We start from the raw sequence: 20,123 nt of genomic DNA, 5'->3' as shown, positions 1-20,123 counted from the left end.
CAGACAACAATATCATTGTATGAAACAGGCGAAGGGCAATATCGATGACGATTTGGGTTAAGTTTCTCATAATTAACAGTTGCTGCATTGGATGTAAAAAATGAATCTGTCTCGAATTCATCTGTGTGTAGTTTCACTGATTGTTTTTAAAATTGGTAAACAAATAAAGACACTCAAAGTCTGGGACTGAAATCGTTGCCCCTCGCATGACATTACAGCGTTTTAAAATATCACTTAACGGAACGATCGAACGACAATATCATTGACGAGTTCCGTTGGCAATTGTTGCAGTATCAATCATTGAAAAAAAAATACACCTGTCTGGAATGATTTTATATTTTGATAGTGATTGTCTCATTTGCCGCCTTTCAAAAATGTGAATTACCTTGTTTTTGGCGAGAAACCGCTCGAAGTTGGTCATCATTGACAAGTAGGAATTATTGCGAGCTAAGAGACTAAACTGGTCCTACTCCAGGGGAAGATGGTCTACCTCGAGTCATTTTTTTAAATTCAAAGTATCCAGCAACCGAGTGAACCAAATTTAAGACTCAAAGAGGCTTTTTTAAACCGAAACTGTGAGTGCACTAAACGTCATTTTATAGGAATCTTTTTGCATTTGAACCAACATGGAGGAATGAAATATCTCAATTTAATCCTCTCTTGTTCCAGAAAATTAAAAGTGGACTTAAATTTAAAAATCCCAACGTAGTCCTTAGTCCTAATGATATAATTATCATATTTCATGACTTAAACTTCATTTCTTTTTGCGCACTTCTTTTCTTCTTCCCGCTGCTTGTTGGATTACGATGTCTAAAAAACAGTCACCTTCCTTATTTTCTCAAATACCTTTAATTTTTTGAGGAAGAAGCTCTATCGCACTGCACCTATACATTTTTGTCGGTTTTTAAGATTCAGCCGTCAAGCATAATATTTATCTGACGAATTGAAATTAGCTGAACCCATCTTATCCCCCCTCTCCTCCTTTGTTAATTTGATTTTAATATGTTACCAGGCCTGCTGGTAGACAGAGGTATTTAGTAATATTTGAAAAACGTTTAAGGAGCTACATAGGGTTTTTGACCGCGCGAGATTTGGGTGCGAACATAGGGCGAGCGTCAACATGCAAAACAAACATGGTGGCTCGATACGATCGTGCCATTGTCATCTGAAAAGGTGCGTGAAAAACACTTTAACTCTATACAGTTTTTATGTGATAAAATCCAGGGTTTCCAGAAATTTCTACCGAAATATTCATAAGCCTTCTACACCCGAAAAAGAGGTCAACCGAAAAGAAAACACCGTGGGAAAGATTGCCAAAAGACTACAGATTCGAAAGTCTACGCATGCTTAGATACCAATCTCAACGAAGTTCTATCCCATTACGTAATGTTTTGCGACAAAGAAAATAGGGTTCTTTCGAGTAAGATTTATCGCGTCTCCTTCGTTGGAATTCCTAACGCTAATTATCACTCGCGAGCGCCTCCCTTCGTGGAGCCTTAGCTTAATGACGAGAATCATTTTGATTTTATTGTTACTACAGCAAACGATACTCCGAACCTTGGTTATTACCTTTTGGCGCCCGCCAACATTGAGCAAAAAGCCTATGGAGCCTCCTTAAATGCAACTATCGGCATTGTTAGTGTAATAAGGCTGAGTCTTAAGGCTGATTAAAAAAAGAAATCGAAAAAGAAAGGTCCGTAGAGGCTTGGTTGGCTACACAGAATTTAAGCTGGTATAGCGTGATTAAACTAGCTGGTATTTTTAAAGAAAAAAAAGAAACCTTCCCCACACAAAGTGTAGTTGCTTTTTCACAAACACCAAACATTCTCAAACGGTTTGAAATTGATAAATCTCACGCCTCATCATACGTTTTCAGCAGCGTGCAGTTCACTAGGAGAATATTTTCCCTTTTTATGCATCAGAAATAAATCAGCTCTCCTCCTTGCCAGTCGTCTATGCCCTGTTGCACCATAGCTGCTCTTCAACTGGCTTTCACCATATATGATGTTTAAATTCACCGCTGAGCAGGAGTTGACGAGATTGGAGACAGATGTCAGAGTGATCCCTGCCGCGTTTCTGACCCGCATGTTGCCCCTGGAACTCAAAGAACCGCTGCGGAAGACATTAAGGATAGCTCTACGGAAGTCTTGCATTCGAAATGAATACACAAGGGTGTTTACGAACGAATTACTATACTGAAGTAATTTTATGACATAAACGAGCCTGTGAGATGGGTTTTTGCAATAGTGGCAAAAATGGACAATTATAATGATAACCTCAAAAGGCATCCAAGTCACGATGAAAATTCCTGTGATAAGAAACAACGTTATAGCGAGCCTTTTGTCTTTTTCAACCCCTCTTCGACGTCGTCTTCGATACTTGATCCGGAGCCACAAAGCACTGTAGGCAGAGCAAGCCACTGTAAGCGACACGGACAAAGATGCAACGGTTACTGTGTGAACGACGCCTGAGATGAACTTAAATCGAAAAAACAAATAGAGGCAGCAGATGGCCACTGCCAGGATCCAGGTGCCCGATACGGCAACTATGTAACACTTCAGCGGAGTATAATGACGATACTTCCACGGCCAACCAACGGCATACAGTCTCTCGACAGATACGACTGCTAAGGTGAAAACAGACGCCATGCCAGAGACAATATCGCAACTGTAATAAACGGCTTGAATAACTTCACTTGTACTCCACAAATCTGGATTTACAAAATGGAAGATATAAAGTGGCATTGCCAGTGCCCCAACCATCAAATCAGCCACCGCAAGGGAGATGAGAAAATAGTGGGTTGGTCGTCGGTTAAGGCTTGTTTTTGTAAAAGCTGCAATAGTCACAGAGTTTCCAATGATTATGGTCAGCGCAATCAAACCAAAGGCTGCGGTTAACGCGATAGACTCTGCCTTGGTAAGGGGTGTCTCCGTATCCTTGGAGCTTGGCATCTCTGCACTGAAAAGGGGAGAAAAATACAAAAACAAAGATTAAAAAATAGAAAATGGAAAACATAAATCAATTAGCCATTAGGAATTTCCCGATTTAACTCTTCAGAACTTTTTTTTCTCAATAAACTTTTGGGTCATTAGGTTTCCCTTTTTGACCTTAATTTATGCGAGTTGCAACATACGGAGTGGACTCTATTATACTTCATAACCAAGGCCTCTGAGACCTCATGCGGCTAGGTTTCCTTGGAGACCCTGAGCCAGTATTTAAAATGAACTATTCATCAAAAAAATCCAAATTTCATAAAACATTTTTTTAAAGTGGAACTTCCATTAAGCCACCTTTCTATAACGGCCACCACTGCGTTTCCTAACAAGTCACCAAAAACTATTAGAATCACGCCACCCCCTTTTTTTTTTTTGTTTTTTTGATAAAAATTTTTACACTAAACTTTAATTCACGCTTTCTCTGCTATTGCTACATTATAACTGAATCGTTCGCATAATTACAAACCGAAGCAAGCCTTAATTTTTTTCGATAAGGATACGCCAGCTCGTCTGTGCCCTATATGTGGACGGCTGTCGTGGAGAACAGCAGACTTAATTAATTTTCACGACTTGAAATTTTTCAATTTTCATATTGTATAATGAGCAATGAAAACAACGCCAATGTACGTATGTGACCACACTGAAATGTTCTCAGCAGTCAACGAAGCCCAGGCTTTCAAGGGAAGCTTTTAACAACCTTACCACACGAATATTTTCGCAACATCCTAGCTTGCATTAGAGCACGCTTTCATGTGGGTTATCATTGAGATTCAGTCTTGTTGGAAGGCGTAAAAGGTTAAGCAATCGCTACACTTCTTTGCCTTTACAAAAAAGCAACAACAAAATTTGTGAGGTTGGTCTAACATGTTTTTAACCAAAATTTCCCTCGACCGATCATTGACAGCTGCTTTTAGCAAAGTGCATAAAATCTCAATTTTAGAAATTTTAAAATAATCCTACAGGATGTATATATCATATGATATTTTATTTGACTTGAATTTTTAAAAGAATATTCTGTCATCCTTGTAGCTTGCTTTGCAATCAGGTTGAAGGATTTTCTCTCCTTTTTTATCCCAATAGTATTCAGGAGACATTAACACGCCCGTTTTTCACATTTATCTCTTATGATGAATAAATTTCTCTCTAAGAGCGTAAAGTTACATTCAAATGTAAACTAAGGAACTCTGCGAGACAAAACACATGTAAAATACTCACAGGCTACTTTTTTTTCCGCTGTGGTTTGGCTGACGCTTGTCTATTGCTCCAAGCTAACTTGTTGTTGCGGTGAGAAACTTATGAATTAATGAGGAAAATAAATAAACCATCAGACAGGTTTGTGAAAAAAAACTGTTGACTTTAAACCTGATCACACCTTTGTCTTTGCAGAGTGAAATTTTCAGCTTGGATAAAAACCAGAGAAATACTGGAAACCGCGTTTTGCAATGCGATATGGGTTGGTCTCAACAGCCAATTCCTGAGCCAGCTGGTTCTCTTGTTTTTTTTTTTTTTTTTTCTCCTTTTTTACCATCGAAACCTTTTAAACGTCTTGGTTTGTAAACTAACATAACAAAAGGTAATGAATGGTGTCGTTTTTTTAAATTTCATTTGCATTTTAATTAAATGCATTTTAATTAAAAGTATTCTCCGACGATCATCGTTGAATTTTCACCAAGCCGAAGCATAAGTGGGTCTCTTTAGACTTTCATCATTTGGAATTTCTCGAAACTGAACTTCAAAGAAGATGCATTTCAGAATATAAAGTCAGTATTCCAAGAATCAGTGCCAACAAACATGAATGAAAATGAATTTAAATGATATAGAGAAAACTGGGAATATTGCCTTTGCGTTGACTCTGTGACAATTTATGTAAGCAGAAGAAACTGAATGAAATGTTATAAACTTAAATTTGCCTTGAATTACTGAGTATTTTATTTCAAAATCAGCCAGTTTAAACTAAAAAGCAATTGGTTTACGGTTTTGTCCCGGATTTCACAGAATAATGTGAACTGATTTGAACACCAAAATTCAAAGGACGCAAATGTACATTATTTCAATGTGAAGGGAGTTTTAGCATTTCACACAGTCAGTGGAATAAAATTTTCCTAATCTTTAAAAGACTGCGTTCTAATGAAACTGTATTCTCATATTTGTAGGCATTCACTATATAAAGTATTGTCATTTCGCCTCTTTTACACAGAGAAAAAGTAAAAATACACATCATAGAGACTTATCTCAAACTTCTCTTCCAAAATAATTTCTTTTTCTGTAATTTTTCATACCGAAAATTGGAAGTTAAATCGAATAATGAATACGTTACCTTTGTCGCGGAAAATGATTGTGGGATTATTTACAAAGACTCTATATGTACAACTGATTCAGCTCTGTGGAAACCGAACGCTTAGTCTGGACATCTGAAAGCTCATATGATATAAAATATTGAAATTCAAATTTTTGGTAATTTTGTGACAGCGAAGAAAACGATAACTCTCTTGATGGGAAATAGTCGCCCACATTAATGAACAAACACTTCATTTCTATCTGTCAAAGCGGTAGAACAGAACCTAAATATGTTTAGTTTCTGAAATTTCACCATTTCAGAAGATAAACTTGTTCTAAATTGGTGTGATTTGTGTGGGCTGAAAAAAATACTTTAACATTTTAGAAAAGCAGTTTTAAGCTTGGTCAGAATTAGGAGAAACAATGGAAAAACAAAGCTATTTATTCAACCAACGCTTTTAGGAAGGAAGTAAGCGAATGCGTCGGTCCTCAACGAACGCTCAGATCGACATTGCCCGTTGTGAATACCCAATTATGTCAGTATCTTTTTGTATAATGACAGAAGCTTATGAATAACGTATGTACTCGGATATCAGCTTCGACGCAAGCTGAAGGACAGCGCACCTAAAAACCTTTCTCGTTGTCCAAACAAATCATTACAGGCATTCCTCAAAGAAACGATAAGGTAAAATAGGCGCAGATAAAAACAACACTTTATCTAAATACGTGCGTCAGAGCTTTGATGTGGAAAAAGTGTCTAGAGACGGAAAAATAATTCCAGAAATAAATACTTGGACCTTAAAATCAATCAATCTCTGTCTTTGTTATATTAGACAGGAATTCGAACATTTTGCTGAGCGAAGGATGTCTTAAGTATTGTCAGAAGCTTTGAATAATTCATTTATAAGGTAATTTGTAATTGCCAAAGCCTTGAGAGCGACGTCAGTGTATCTGCCAATGAAGCTTCGGACGTTGCTACTGGGTAAGAAGCATCTGACCTTGATCTATGTAATAATATCTACTTCTCTGTATGTGATTTCAAAGATATTTCTAACCAGAGGATGCGTAGGCTCCAAATTAACTTTATGAGCATTCCATTGATGACAAGACAATTGAAATGAAGTCAAAATAAAGTCAAGTTCGACAGGCCATCATTTATGTGCACACATGCGCAAAGCTCGAAACTGTTCTAATCGGGTTGATCCAAGTATGACGTCAGTACCGAGCATAATTTTTCTCTTGTCAAACAAAGAAGCCACGTGACAGTTCTAACATGGATAGGATTATTGCAATAGTTTTTCCTTTCAGAAGAAATAATAATTATATAATAAGTCCTTAGCATTTTGTTGAAATGAAATGTCTTTGTTAGCATAATACATAACACAATAGCATTTAATTCTAGATCTTTTCAGATTCCCCTAGGAGGGGAGAAAGATCAGAATAAAATGGGATGGAATTGATAAGAAGCAAGGCCTATATCGGGGAATCATTTTTATAGCATGCTCTAATGAAAGCAACTGATTTGTAAGCCTTTTTTTTAGGTAACTTTCGTTTTAATTTGTTCTCATCTATGATTCTGTGATTCCCTTTTCGCTCTTATCAACAGGAGTGGAAAAATGACCGATATTTCTTAACTAATAATCACATTAAGACTATCACTCATCACTAAGAATTTGCTATCTATCTATCACAAATGCTGCAATCTCATTGGCTACTTTACTGGCCATTTACTTCGTAATAGGTGGCGATTAACCAAAAATTATTGGTTGTAAACAAAGTAGGAAAAAACACGAGCTTTTATGTTTTATTTCATACAAATCAAAAGCTCTTAACTATTTTTGTATATTTTTAGATAATATTATCCTTACAGTCTATAGGAGATCTGCAACGACCATATTTATGTTATTTAACCCCACGTAAACGAACATTAAAGGATACTGGGGTTAATTGTACATAAAAATTAATCTACAATATATCATTAACCACACAGGAACATAAACTCACTCTATCCAGCATTTCCGAGTCTGAATATCGAGCCAAGATTGTTATATTTTAAGAATATATGCAAAACACATGCGCCAATAAACATTTTGCCGCTGACCCTTTATGATATTTTTTTCTCTCTTTTGTGCCACTTTTTTATGAATTCAGTGCGTTTATTCAAAAAGTGCCGACAATGTTGACACAGGTGAAGATTTATCGAAAAGTCTCATCTTTAGTGGATGTTTCTTCAATTTATGTTAATGTAGACCTATAATGAAGTATCGTCAAAGCGGATAACGATACATTTTGTATTTCTTGAGATGACTCAGAGGAAGAGTTTTCTTTTAACTGTTTTTCTTTTCCGATAACATAATCATAGTCCGATTTAGCGGCTTTCAAACGAAACCGCCGGTGTGAGACTTTGTTTGTTTTTGGTCTTCTGATATATTTGCCCCTAACGGATTTAGGATTCAATATACTTTCATTTGCTGGCCGGATTTTGGACGAAGATTACTGGAAAATACTTTTATGTTATCTATTTAGATGACAAACGTGAAAGAGAATAAACAAAGCCGTTTGAATTTAACCTAGTATGCAGTTTCATTGCTTTCTTGTCTAACCTAAACTTCCTCAATTATTGTATTATTTGATTGTTGTCATGTATAAACTGTGAATCTAATACCTCCTAAAATATTCAAATGCCCAATTTATCTATCTAAAGAACTTAAATGCTTTCATGTGCTTAAATTCTGATTTCTTTCTTTGGGTGTGTCGTTACACCCCTTGAAAATTAAAGATGATTTTTGGTCTCAGTTTTTTTTTTAATATTATGATTTTTATCTGAATTCAATGTCGGCTTATTTCTTGGTAGGTAGCTCCACAGTTTGCAAAACGACCACCTGTCTAGATTCAAAGCATACAAACTCTGTTGTCTTTCGAAATCAAATAGCGATCATTTCATGTCAGTAACTTGGCAACGATGCCATCTAAATGGATTTTTTAGTCCTCAAAGTAAACACTATTGCAAAACAAAAAAGCTGAATCGAATAGAAGAAATCAAATAATCGGGGTAACACGGTTGACCTTTACTTAGGCAGAACGGATGCTTTCAGATTTCTCTTGGAGTGGAGATTTTTTAAGGACTACCATTTTATCGCGTTGGAAGTCAATTATTTAGCTTCCGATTGACTTTGAGGTACGTATGGACATTTAGTCTATTGAATACTATACTGAAAAATATTGCAAAAAGCGTATTCTTCGAATTAATTTTTTTCTTACTCTTAAGATGAATATTATTTTAAACTAAATGTATTTGGTTATTGCGAGTTTAATTATCTTATGTTAAGATCAATATGGATTTTAAAGATACTTACAATGGATGTATTTAGTAATGATAATTTTCTTCTGTGATTGTGCTCGTAAAGTAATTAAATGGCAGACTTTAAGTAGCTTGACCGGTTGGCACATTGTGTAAAATCTTTTATCGTCCACTGTTTTCAAATTTGATGGCGCCCTTCGCTTTAACACGTATATATTTTCATTATTCCTGTTTTTAACCATGGACGTACAAAACCAAGACTAGAGATTATTTTTCAAGGAAGTTTTAAATCTGACAACTAGCAATTTTGAAGTTTCATTTTGTAATCTGATTCGATGTCAAAATATCACGTAGGGCCATGATAGTCCAAATTACGGAAATCCGCTAAAATGCTGGATATCTTGAGAACTTCAAGGAGAAGATGTATAAAAGCTGAATAAATTTAAGGCTGCCGGGAATGGATATTCAATTCCTAACGCATAAGCCTATGTATCGTGAGCTAGCAAAGGCGCCCATCACTCACTGTATTATGATAACTGTTTAAATTTTTTTTTGTCTTTTATACAGCCATTTCCGTATGGTCAAAATAACAGCTAATTTGGTTCACAAGGCTGTTTAATCTCTAAAAACTCAAATAAAAACGAGGGAATAAAAAAAAGAATAAAACTCAATGTAGCGATTACGACATTTTGAAGCTTTATTCAAACAGAAACTAAGTAGTCCGTAATGTTCACCATGCATCTTTCTTAACAAAAAGTGAACTGATCATGGATCTCGACATTCTATTCTGGTTTTTATATACTGATTTTCTTTTCCCCATCTTTCAACTCTTTTAGCTCTCTTCTTACCTTAATTCTAGAATCCCTCTTTTACCTCTTCCTGTTGCAAGTTGCTATAAAATTGGTTGACGGGAAAATGAAAACAATCTTAGTGCGATTTTAGTAAATCGAATCTTGATAAGTTTTGAATTCGTGACAAGTGCGTATGAAACACTTTCCTCCTATAACTTTCGCAATGTTAGACAGCTGCAAGCAAATATAATTTGTTTTATCTTTAATGCATTTTAGGCGTCTTGCTGATCTTAAAGTCGTCTGAATTTCCGCCTATAATCCATTAAAACGACAAATGCATTCGTGGAGAAACCCAAGCATCTACTTTCTGAAACGTAAAAGTTTGGCCCTCTAAATTGTTTTTTACCGTTGCACAGCCCCCTGTTCGAGATGTCTGGCTTTTAAGTTACAAAAGGTCAAATGATTACCGACTAAATCATTTTTCACTCTTTCTTCAAAGATTGAAATGTTTAAACTCCCGTAGAGAAGGGTTGAAAACCCTCCCTGGAACTGTCTGATTTTAATTGCCACTTTGGAAATGAAAACAATGTGCGTTTAATATTCATAAGTATGTTGCCTTTAAATCGTAAGCGACACGTTATTCAAAGAGAAAAAAATGCGATATTCTTAAGATTCGATATATTTTGAAGTTCTCTCTTTTGAACGCTGAGTTTGTTTTATCCGCCAATAAATTGAAGATGAAATAGCGTGTAATGAAAGTATGTACAATCGGTAACCATGTTGCAATTGAATTCCCTTCCGAAATGTTTTTGTCATTTATTTGTTTAAGAGCTGAAGTGGGTCACATCTCAGTAAAAGCAATTATGAATTATAAGTACTACAGCTAATACAAAACTGAAACAATATATATCAATAATTTCATGAGCCGTCACGTATCCTCAGCAAATTTGAAACCTAAGCGTTAAATATATGTACCAATCAAGAACAGAGATATATTTGTAAATTAATAATTATACGACTGTTTGCCATGCTGCTACACCAAACTCACTAACGCAGAGGTAACCGATGGGTTTTCATGCTGTAAAAATAAAATAACCTGTGATCCAAAAGAAACCACTCTATCTATGACAGTGGTTATGCTGACGTATCACGGGTTTAAAATTAAACTGGTGGAAATCCTACCTACTCATTCCCAGTCGACAATTTATTTCAGTTAAAAAACAAAGGAAAGAACATAAAATGAACGGGGGGATAAAATATTTGAAACAAATCATAAAAATGTTGAATCGATCCCACTGTCTTGCACATGAAGAAAAAAATGTAAAAGGGTCATTTCTGGAACTGCAAAACTTTTGATCGTGATGTTTCCTTGGCTGCATAGTAAGTACGGACAGTTTTACCCAAACTTTGATCGTTCGCCTCAGAACTTTCACCGAAATGGCAAACTAAAGTAAACAACTACCACAAGGCAATTCAATTATCATGTTATGTAAGAAAGTGACCCAATAATACACACTGAAAATCACAATTAATTTATTATCTGACTAATGAATATTTTTTGGTTTGCTGTGTTTGTTTTTAGTTCGGTTGTTTTTGGTATCTTTTCCATTACCACTCTTCAATAAAGGTAAATAAACATAGCATTTTGAATATGAAAACCTAATAATATAAGTCGTTAGGTACTTATGGTAATCTCACTTGTGTGTAATATTTTCAAGCTTTCTCGACGGAAGCCGGCGAGGTGGTTGCTTTGGTGTAAGTTCATTAAACGGTGGCTGTGAGGCTTTCTTTCTTCCTTCAAAGTGTCAAAAAGCATGTTCTATTTAATAAGAACAAGATAGCATTTATTAAATTCGACTTCACTGCTACATGAATAAGTCTTTCGAGAATTCCCTGTTGAAATATCGGGGTTATTACTTGCAGAGAAACTTCTAAATTCAGTACAGTGATCTTGAGGTCTGTATCTCTACAATCGTGTTAAATTATCATATTTTGGAACCATGAATAAATTCTATTGCTCTTTTTTCAGACTCAATTCATCCCATATGGCAAGCTCTTTAGCAAACAGGACACAAGAAGTCATCTTTTCCAGGAGAGCAAACATTGCTTGGAGTACCATCTTTGGCTTTCTCGCTGTAATTATTGTGGCTGGTAATGCTTTAACAATTGTAGCGTTTACAGCCAGGCGACTTGTTCGTAGACGTGCTGTTTTCTTTCTGATCAGCTTAGCTATGGCTGATATGATGGTTGGAGCAGTTGCCATACCGCTTTACATCTATTTGAGCATTCAGAAAACCTTAACAAAGAGAGCTGTCCATCACATCTATGAAGCAGTGGACATCCTGTCCGGATTGGCCTCTGTGTTCACATTGGCACTGATTTCTGTTGAAAGGCTGTTCGCCATTGGGTGGCCTTTGTTTCACCGCACCCTACGTAAACGAGCCTACTTTTATTTTGTGGGTCTGGCATGGATTTCTGCCCTAATCATATCCATCATAGACTTGCTTTATCACTACAACATCGTGTCTTACCTCGCTACTCTGGACATTGTTCTCACTGCTCTGTGTACTTCGTTTGTAGTTACTTGCGCTGCATATTTGGGTCTGTTTGTTAAGGTTCGTTCTCGAGATTATAGTGTAGTTGGGAGGGAACAGGACAAGATCTAGAGACTAGCAAAGACACTATTCCTTGTAACTGGAGTGTTTATGGTCACATGGCTGCCTTTTCAGTGCCTTCTGTACGTGGTACACTTTTGCAAGACATGCCCCTTCCCTTCTCAAAATGCAGTGAACTTCATTAAACTATTACAATATTTCAATTCCTTTATAAATACGGTTATTTACTCACTTAGAATGCCTGAATTCAGGAAGGCAATTTCTGAGGCTTTTAAAGGTAGAAGAAGTCATAATCCTAACAAAGATAAGAATATTTACCTCAAAAACCTTCAAGGAGACACACTGAGTGCAGTTGGTGGTGTTCTGGGCTCCTATTCGTCACTAAATCTACGCCTTTGTATGGGAACTGAAAACATCGTCCTATCAGAATTGAACTCGTCAAATCTTCGAAGGAAGTGTTTTGCTTTTAATAGCTCTAGAAATTTGAGAAAGAGCTCCAGCCGTAGAACTTTTGTAAGTGTATCAGTAGTTTAAGCGCATAGTCCAACAGATCTTTCGCCTGTTACGATCACGTGGACAATAGAAAATGGTCGTGACGCGAAAAAAGGTATCACCAGGGGCTGAACAAGATGAAATACGATTTCTGATTTTAACGCCAGTGGTGATTAAGTGAGAGATCACTGGCTATTAAAATGGTTTTATAATCGGAAAAAAGCTGAACACGAAGTCATATTTGTCCTTCAAGGTAAAGTAACCGTAACTTAGCAGTTCAGCCGAAGAAGCTCAATTTGGTAATTCTGTAAGTTCCATAGTGTTCTTTCCATTACTGGGATCTATTTCTTACAACATGAACAACCATTTTATGATGGACAAGGCCATAAGATAAAGTCATGAAATAGAGATTTTCTGAAAAGTAGCTTTCTTCTGCACAAAGTTGTATTTATTAGATATGTGACGTGGGCCAAATGTTCTCTTAGGAGCGTATAATTGTTTAGGAATGGCCGTTGTAATTGAGCCTTTGCGCGTGCGTTTTACATGTTAAATAATTCCAGAATCAATGTAATTTGTATCTTTTACAAATTTCATGTAAATAGCATATAATATATCAAATCGACTACAGGTACGATTAAGGTGATGACTTAAAGCTGAAAATAAATTACTATACAATGATTAAATATCATATAATATATCAAATCGACTACAAGTACGGTTAAGGTGATGAATTAAAGCTGAAAATAAATTACTATACAATGATTAAACCAATTAGTTGTGCATGTAAATAGGATCAAGCAAAAAATTTAGAATAAAAAGGAAGGAGGGCTATAGAAAAAATTTTCTCATTTCTCACAAAATTCTACCACAACAACAAAATATCAAGTTAAATGTCTGCAACAACCAAGTCTTCATTCCACGTTGAAGGCTATTGCTGGTTTTCACGTGACGTCACTAAATTTCAGACTTCAGAACTATTGATCCTCCTGAGATTTTACTTTCATGATGTATTAGAGCAGCTAAAAACTAATATTCAGACAAATTTTCACTCCAAATGGGTTCTTGGTTTAGTGATAGACTACTCTTAAATTTCTAAGCTTTTGCGTGACGTGGCCTTTACATGACGAGCGAGAGAGCTGTTATGTTGGTTTAAAAGGTGACTTATTTAGGGAAATTCAGCTATCTGAACAGTTCTTGTATTAGAATAAAGTATTATTGTTACGTTTATGAGTTCTTAGAGAGATAAATTCACGCTTTTGTAGCAAAACTCAGTGACAGATGTTTCTGCTGGTTTCCGGCCGCCATGTTGGTGCCCATCTAGGTGGGCACCAGCATGGCGGCTCCATACAAATCTCTATAAATTTGGGAAAAACGTTTCTCCTCATATCTTCCGTAAGAAAAATTGCTGTGACCTGAATCTTGGCGAGAGTCTTTACATATCTAGCTTCTTTCTATTTCCAGATTCTAGACTAAATCGATTGAACGGTTTTTATTTTTTATTTTGATCTATTTTGAATGGCGTGACACTGAAAACCAGCAATTTGTGTTGCTTTTGTTACAGTGTCTTATATATTCTTACTCCTGTCCTACTTTTTAAACAGAGGTCAGCTAAGTTGCCCTTGCAAATTAAAATGTATCACCCTAATCTCGGCCAGGGAGTCAAGTGCTTTTCAATGCTGTCATCCTGCACAACCATAAATAAAAAGTCTTATTAATTATTATCATCGACTGTTCTGTGGTCAGGAAAGAAAGATAAAGGTTTATACCAATGTGCCTATAATTGTATAGATCTTTCCATGAATTCCATAACATTTTCCTTTAATTTTTTGGTGGAAAACGATGCAACTTTTATTTTCCTTCGTTTTTCCTCCGATTGCGGTATAATTGTATAGATTTTGCCATGAATTCCATAACATTTTTTGTGGAAAATAATGCACCTTTTATTTTCCTTCATTTTGCCTCCGATTGCGGTAAATAACACCCAATGACATTCATTAGAGAAAATTACAAATAACATCCTGTGTCAGCGTTTCGTAGGTTGGACCTCAGTTGCAAACAAAATGAAATGAAACAACGGGGTGAGAGGGGAAGAATTTCTCAGTTTTTTTTTTTATTTTAATTTTTTTATGTTTTAACCGATTTTTCCGTGATTCCGGAGGGTTTTTGTCGCATTTTCTTACCGCACTGCTTGGTTGTAGTACATTAACTTATGGCCGAGATAGATTCAAAGGCGGTAAGCCACAGTGGTCGGGAGATCTTTTGAATGGGATAAATCAAATATTTGTTTGGTTTCAAATTATCATCTTAATTGATTGTATTGCAGAAGGGTGAGTCTACCAATTGAAACATTGCTTTTCAAATTTTATCTGTTGACAATTTTAGTCCCTGCGTACACCAGTGACCTATTCCTGTAATTAAACATAAGTTTTTCAAAAATTATTTTCTTCACCGGATGGCATTATGTCATTTCCTTGATTTCCTTTTCCTTCCAATGTTTGTATTGTAACGATGGTTAGCACAATAAAAAACGTTTTATGTTTACAGATAAACATCCAGGCGCTGTATAAAGGTCAGTATGAATTGTGTCTGGTGCAAATTCGTTTATTCAGATTAGTCAACAATGTATTTTTGACGCTTTACGATCTGCACAAATGAAATAGCTAAGCATTCTTAAAATCAAGAGATGGGAAAAATATTTCAGATAACATTCTCACATCAACAGTCAGTCGTTGGTATATCCGATAAGTGAGGAAAGCTCTAAATTGATATCTTTTTAAAAAGTTTCTCTCTTGTATCATTTTATTTTTCATTAAAATTTCACTCCTACTCATGGAGGGATCTGACGTATTTACCGATAAGAATTTTCCTATACTTCTATCTTAGATCCCGTCATAAATAATTGCGATAAAAAAAGGAAAACAAATATTTGTTCTTGCTGTGTAAACGAACCCTATAATCACCCATGCAGACTCGCTTCATCATTCACTCCATGGTAGTCTAGAGATTCAGCTGAGCTTATGCTGATACTTTGGCCGTTTTGCTGCTCTGGAATCATTTCAGAAGCTATAGACCTTGACTGATGTGACTTATACACCCAGTGGCTGTTTGATAATGACGACAAGACGATGGATATAGTCTGTTTGAGCTGCTGAGCAGTGGCAAGTGCTCTTCAATAACCCCGGTGGGATTTCGTGTAAATCTTAAACAAGATATTAGCAAATCTTAGAAAACTATCCTGATCAAAGCCGGGAAAGAGGTATTTTAGGGCAAATTACAGATAGAAAAACTACAATTACCTCGTTGATCGATCATTCAGATTAAGAGCTCCATGTAAGAGGTCTGGAAATCGAATATCGTACGAATTTCAGAGAAGCAAAAATTAGAGGGGGTCAAGCGATTTGGCATCGTTGACGTCTTCGGAAAAGACAATTCATTGTAGCTCACTTAAACCACTTGCGCTGAGTTGATGTTCTAGGACACCCAAACACTTTGCTAGCTTTTGTTTTGTAGTAGAGATTGAGCTCAGTATGTTTTTTGGAACTGTATTTGAGAAGACAGCGATATTTTAAATTCTCAGCTTATCACAGAGATCGTGCCATGTTTGAAAATTTGGGCGAAGTTCACCCCTTTTAAACGTGTATGCTACTTACTAACATCATCGACATAATTTTCTGCTCATTTTTTTTTCTATTGTAATAAAAAAAATTTGCGTGGGAGAGAAACGACAACAGGCAAAAAGTAGCTTGATCTAATGGTGTGTCCATTCTCTGTTTGATTCCTTCTTCTGCCCTTATTATTGATTGATTGACTAGATGATTGATGAATGCTTTTAAAGATTTTTTTTCTAAATGACTGTTTTTCTCCATTAATTGCTTTGTTGATCGATGATGCTTTAAGCTGACATATGCAAACAAAATAATACATTTTTTTGTTGTTATAACCTTGGCGAAGTACAGCTTATGATATTCCAATGGATTTATATGGCATGTTTTTAAAAGAGCACATCGAATCGATGAAGCTTTTAAAGAAAATTTACTAATGGCATTTATTATTTTATTTATTTCCCATGTAACGTGGTTCCAGAGGTTTTCTCCACAAGATCATCGAACAAAAAAGCTAAGTCATTTTTACTTTCTTTCTCTCTCAAAATCACAGACATCAATTCACAAAAGGACTCACAATGGACTTCAACCAATGGAATATTATTTGGAGTATCTGCTTTGGAGCAATTGCCTTCATGATAATTATTGGAAACTGTCTCTCCATCATAATCCTTCTCAAGCGCAGGCTTCGCAAACGTCCGCATTACTTACTGATAAGTTTAGCCATTGCGGACCTGTTGGTTGGTGTTTTTGCAATGCCTATTTACATGATCATCGTGATGTCTGGAAACAAATTTGTTACAGTGCTTGTTTTTGATTGTGTGGACATGTTCACTGGATTTTCCTCGGTGTTTACCTTGGTTTTAATTTCCATGGAAAGACTGAGTGCAATCGCGCAGCCTTTGCGCCATCGACTGCTTACCTCACGAAGTTACATCTTTGCGCTGATAATACCGTGGATCCTGGCAGTAGCAGTGACGTCTTCTCGCCTGCTGCTACAGTTAGCCATCATAACAAAACAGCAGTTCCTTTCCATTATTATCTTGAGTTTATCGACCCCACTGTTCCTGTTGTGTCTGGCTTATTGCATCATTATGCATAAGGAAGCCTTGCGACCACAACTAGGATTCAGAGCAAGGAGCGAAGCCAGGCTGTCTAAGACAGTGTGCCTAATAACCGGCATGTTTATATTAACGTGGATGCCATTCCAAGTATTGGTCATCGTTATTCATAAATGCACTGTATGTAGCAAAAGCGTACCTGTGTCAGTGGTATTCTTAATTAAGCTTCTGCAGTTCAGCAATTCGGTCGTTAATTTCTTCATATATTGTCTTCGAATGCCAGTGTATCGAAGGGCATTGTCTGCATTGTTTCGGAGCTGCAATTGCTTTGTCTCCCAAACTCAAGTGCACCCTTTCTTTCGGCATCAAAACACAAATGTCACAATAATTTCCCTCTCGAGTTCGGTGTCTGTAAACCGCTGCAGGCAAGGACAAAGTGAAAACTCAGAAAGTATAATGGATACGCAAATCAATCAGATATAAATCCGTCTCGTTCGCATTGAATCTTAAGCTTAAAGAGCAAATTCAAAGTGTACTCTCCCAAACGATTGACATTGCCTTTTTGAAAATTTGAAATAACTGCTTAATTTAATCGAATCTTAATTATCTGAAATTATTTGAAAAGCGATATAGATGCTTTACAATGCAAAGTCAATCTGGTCAGGGTTAGAATCTCAAGCTTCAGAAGTAATTAAGAGATAATGTTGACTTCCTCTTAATTTATTGAATTACTCGTTATCAATCTAAAAAAAATGGCCTGTTTACAGCAGGAGAGGAACTTTCTAGCGCATGACGTGAGTCTAATCTGTTTATCAGGTGAGCGAGTCAAAGTCTAATTACTGGCACCCCCCTTAGTAGCTGGCGAAAATATTGACTTAGCTGATCGCGAATATTGACTTAGCACTTTTCTACACAACTTCCAATACTTAAGTTCATTCCCGGCCTATTGCGTCAATCTTTTCAAAGTTGTTACAAGTCTGAACTGTCATGATAGCCTTCGTACAGCTGCCTTCAACCTTCAAAAATATTTATCTATTTGTATTTTTCTACTTCGAAGAGGACAACCTGTAATTACCTTACAAGATTTCGACGTATATTACTACTCAGCTAAGAATTCAATATACTGCGAAGAGGTGCATCTGTGATTTTTTTCTTGTTGGCTAAGTTTTAAAGAAAGATGTGTGTATAAAGTAGAATAACACATGAAAATAATTACATTGCATATGTGATCACTGAGGTATCATACGTAAACAACTGATCCGCCTTAAACTTAATCTCCATTTCAAAATAACTACTTTAAATCTCCTCATGGGTCTATTGTTGTAAATAATTATCAAAATGAAAATAATATGGCGAATGAGAATGAAAGAAACAGATAAGAATAAAAGTTAATGAGAACATGTATGGAAGAATAGGGAACTTCGTGCCTGTGATCTTCAGCTCTTGTTTATCTTATAAGAATAAAATACTTAATTCGCGGATCATTTCACTGATTTGCCGGTTTTTTGAGTCGGTGATTCTCATTTGTGGTTGTAAAAATGAAAAATATGATGAAATGGGAACAAGAATGAGAAACACTAACGTATGCACCAACACACGAGAAACGCTAATGTATGCACCGACACCATGGCAAATGGAGACAATCTGTCGGTAAGTTCTGAGGATCATATGATATAAGTATATGGAAGAAAACAAAAGGGGCATAATTTGATAATCAAACCTTAGTCCTCAATTTTCACCTTCATATTCCTTGCCGTATTGACGTTTGTTCCAAAATATGGGATAGACATAAGAACTTTCAGCTTTACCGCAGTGGCCTCGCTTTATAATTACATGAGTGCGTGGAAATAAAAACATGCCACACCACTGTGGGCGGAAAGGATAAACATGTAGGCAGGGTTCAGTTATTAGAATGTTCTTAGCACTGCCAAGGTTAGTGTCAAAACAAGGAAAGTTAGTAGAATTAAAAAAAAAAACACACACACACTTTCAGCATGCCCACAGCTGGGGGTTCATAACTACTTTAGTAAATGGAAACCAATAATAGCCCTCCATTGTAAGACTCTTAGAATGGTGGAGTAGCTTTTGCTGAGAATAGCATTGAAATAAGATGAGTTGATAGTGTAAAGCAAAAGCAAGCAATGTAATCATGTTCACGAAACACGAACGAAACCAAAACAAGGGAAGTTGATTGATCCCATGAAACAAAGGCACGCAGCTGCAAAGCTTCGTAATGACTTAAGCAAATGGAATCTATAATAAACAATAGATAAAAATGAGGGAAATTCTTATCTGTGAGGAACTTCCCAAAATTATTAATTATGTGCTGTGTGATCCTTAGCTAGGCCGATGCATGAAATTTAATCGGTTTAAATTCACTGCAAATCTTGACAAGAATTGATGATTTGTGAATGTACACGCCGCCATTTCATAGCGACTTATTTCCATTTTCAAGGAAGTTCCACTTGCTTGCATCACTTCACAGTTTAATTGAGGTGAAAAACAAGGCAAATGCTATTTCAAAACAAGATGATGGTTTCTATAGAATTTAGATAGTCTATAATACAGATGACGTAGTAGAGTGTTTCCTCAGTCTGCTATTTATATCATAGTGTAAAACGTGTAAACAAGGAACAAAGGGCTTACGCTTGAAACATTAGCTCTAGAAACTCTTTACGGTGGCCACTTATCATACCTCCACCCACGCAGCAACAAAGCCTCTTGAGAACTTACCCCCTTTGTTTATCTTAGCCATATTATAATGATAGGCTAGTTTCTGAGACATTTTTCCGTTTCAGTGTTAGGCAGCACGTACGTTCACTATATTTAGCCCCCTCTGTAATAATATATTAAAAGATTATGCTTGCAACCCTGAATATTCTAATGGCAATAGTAAGTTTAGTCAACACTATGGGGATTTGTTTCAACGATGATAACAAGAAACCAATGCTTATAACGATTTCATATCCTTCAAAACATAAACCCGGC

At 36.2% G+C, this 20,123-nt stretch overlaps 3 protein-coding genes across 5 annotated transcripts; 2 read left to right on the top strand and 1 right to left on the bottom strand.

The window, feature by feature from the left end:
• Positions 1 to 830: 830 nt before the first annotated feature.
• LOC113684146 (adenosine receptor A1) lies at positions 831 to 9,590 on the bottom strand. 2 transcript variants are annotated; one of them, XM_089200482.1, is made up of 2 exons: positions 9,423 to 9,590; positions 831 to 2,958 (listed from the first exon to the last, which is right to left on the bottom strand). In XM_089200482.1, the coding sequence occupies exon 2, from the start codon at positions 2,949 to 2,951 to the stop codon at positions 1,863 to 1,865; it is 1,089 nt and encodes a 362-aa protein (XP_089056608.1). In that variant the 5' UTR covers positions 2,952 to 2,958; positions 9,423 to 9,590; the 3' UTR covers positions 831 to 1,862. The 2 variants fall into 2 exon arrangements, with proteins under 2 accessions (XP_089056608.1, XP_027057289.2); XM_027201488.2 differs by lacking the exon at positions 9,423 to 9,590 and adding an exon at positions 5,314 to 5,426 and having other exon boundaries at positions 1,506 to 2,958.
• Positions 9,591 to 10,939: 1,349 nt separating this feature from the next.
• On the top strand, positions 10,940 to 12,641 carry LOC113684124 (adenosine receptor A3). The gene is given in 2 exon segments (XM_027201462.2): positions 10,940 to 10,992; positions 11,395 to 12,641. A coding segment is annotated over 1 exon segment (1,104 nt). The 5' UTR covers positions 10,940 to 10,992; positions 11,395 to 11,410; the 3' UTR covers positions 12,515 to 12,641.
• A 2,797-nt stretch (positions 12,642 to 15,438) lies between these two features.
• LOC113684144 (adenosine receptor A2a-like) lies at positions 15,439 to 18,537 on the top strand. 2 transcript variants are annotated; one of them, XM_027201486.2, is made up of 2 exons: positions 15,439 to 15,653; positions 16,628 to 18,537. In XM_027201486.2, exon 2 carries the CDS (start codon positions 16,653 to 16,655, stop codon positions 17,616 to 17,618), a length of 966 nt encoding a protein of 321 aa, XP_027057287.2. In that variant the 5' UTR covers positions 15,439 to 15,653; positions 16,628 to 16,652; the 3' UTR covers positions 17,619 to 18,537. The 2 variants fall into 2 exon arrangements, with proteins under 2 accessions (XP_027057287.2, XP_089056610.1); XM_089200484.1 differs by having other exon boundaries at positions 15,439 to 15,728.
• The last annotated feature ends 1,586 nt before the right edge of the window (positions 18,538 to 20,123 follow it).

This window comes from Pocillopora damicornis, chromosome 3 (genome assembly GCF_964200805.1).
Source record: "Pocillopora damicornis chromosome 3, jaPocDami1.2, whole genome shotgun sequence".
Classification (NCBI taxonomy): domain Eukaryota; kingdom Metazoa; phylum Cnidaria; class Anthozoa; order Scleractinia; family Pocilloporidae; genus Pocillopora; species Pocillopora damicornis.
The sequence above is the reverse complement of the archived record's forward strand: the minus strand, read 5'-3'. Positions and strand labels throughout refer to the sequence as shown.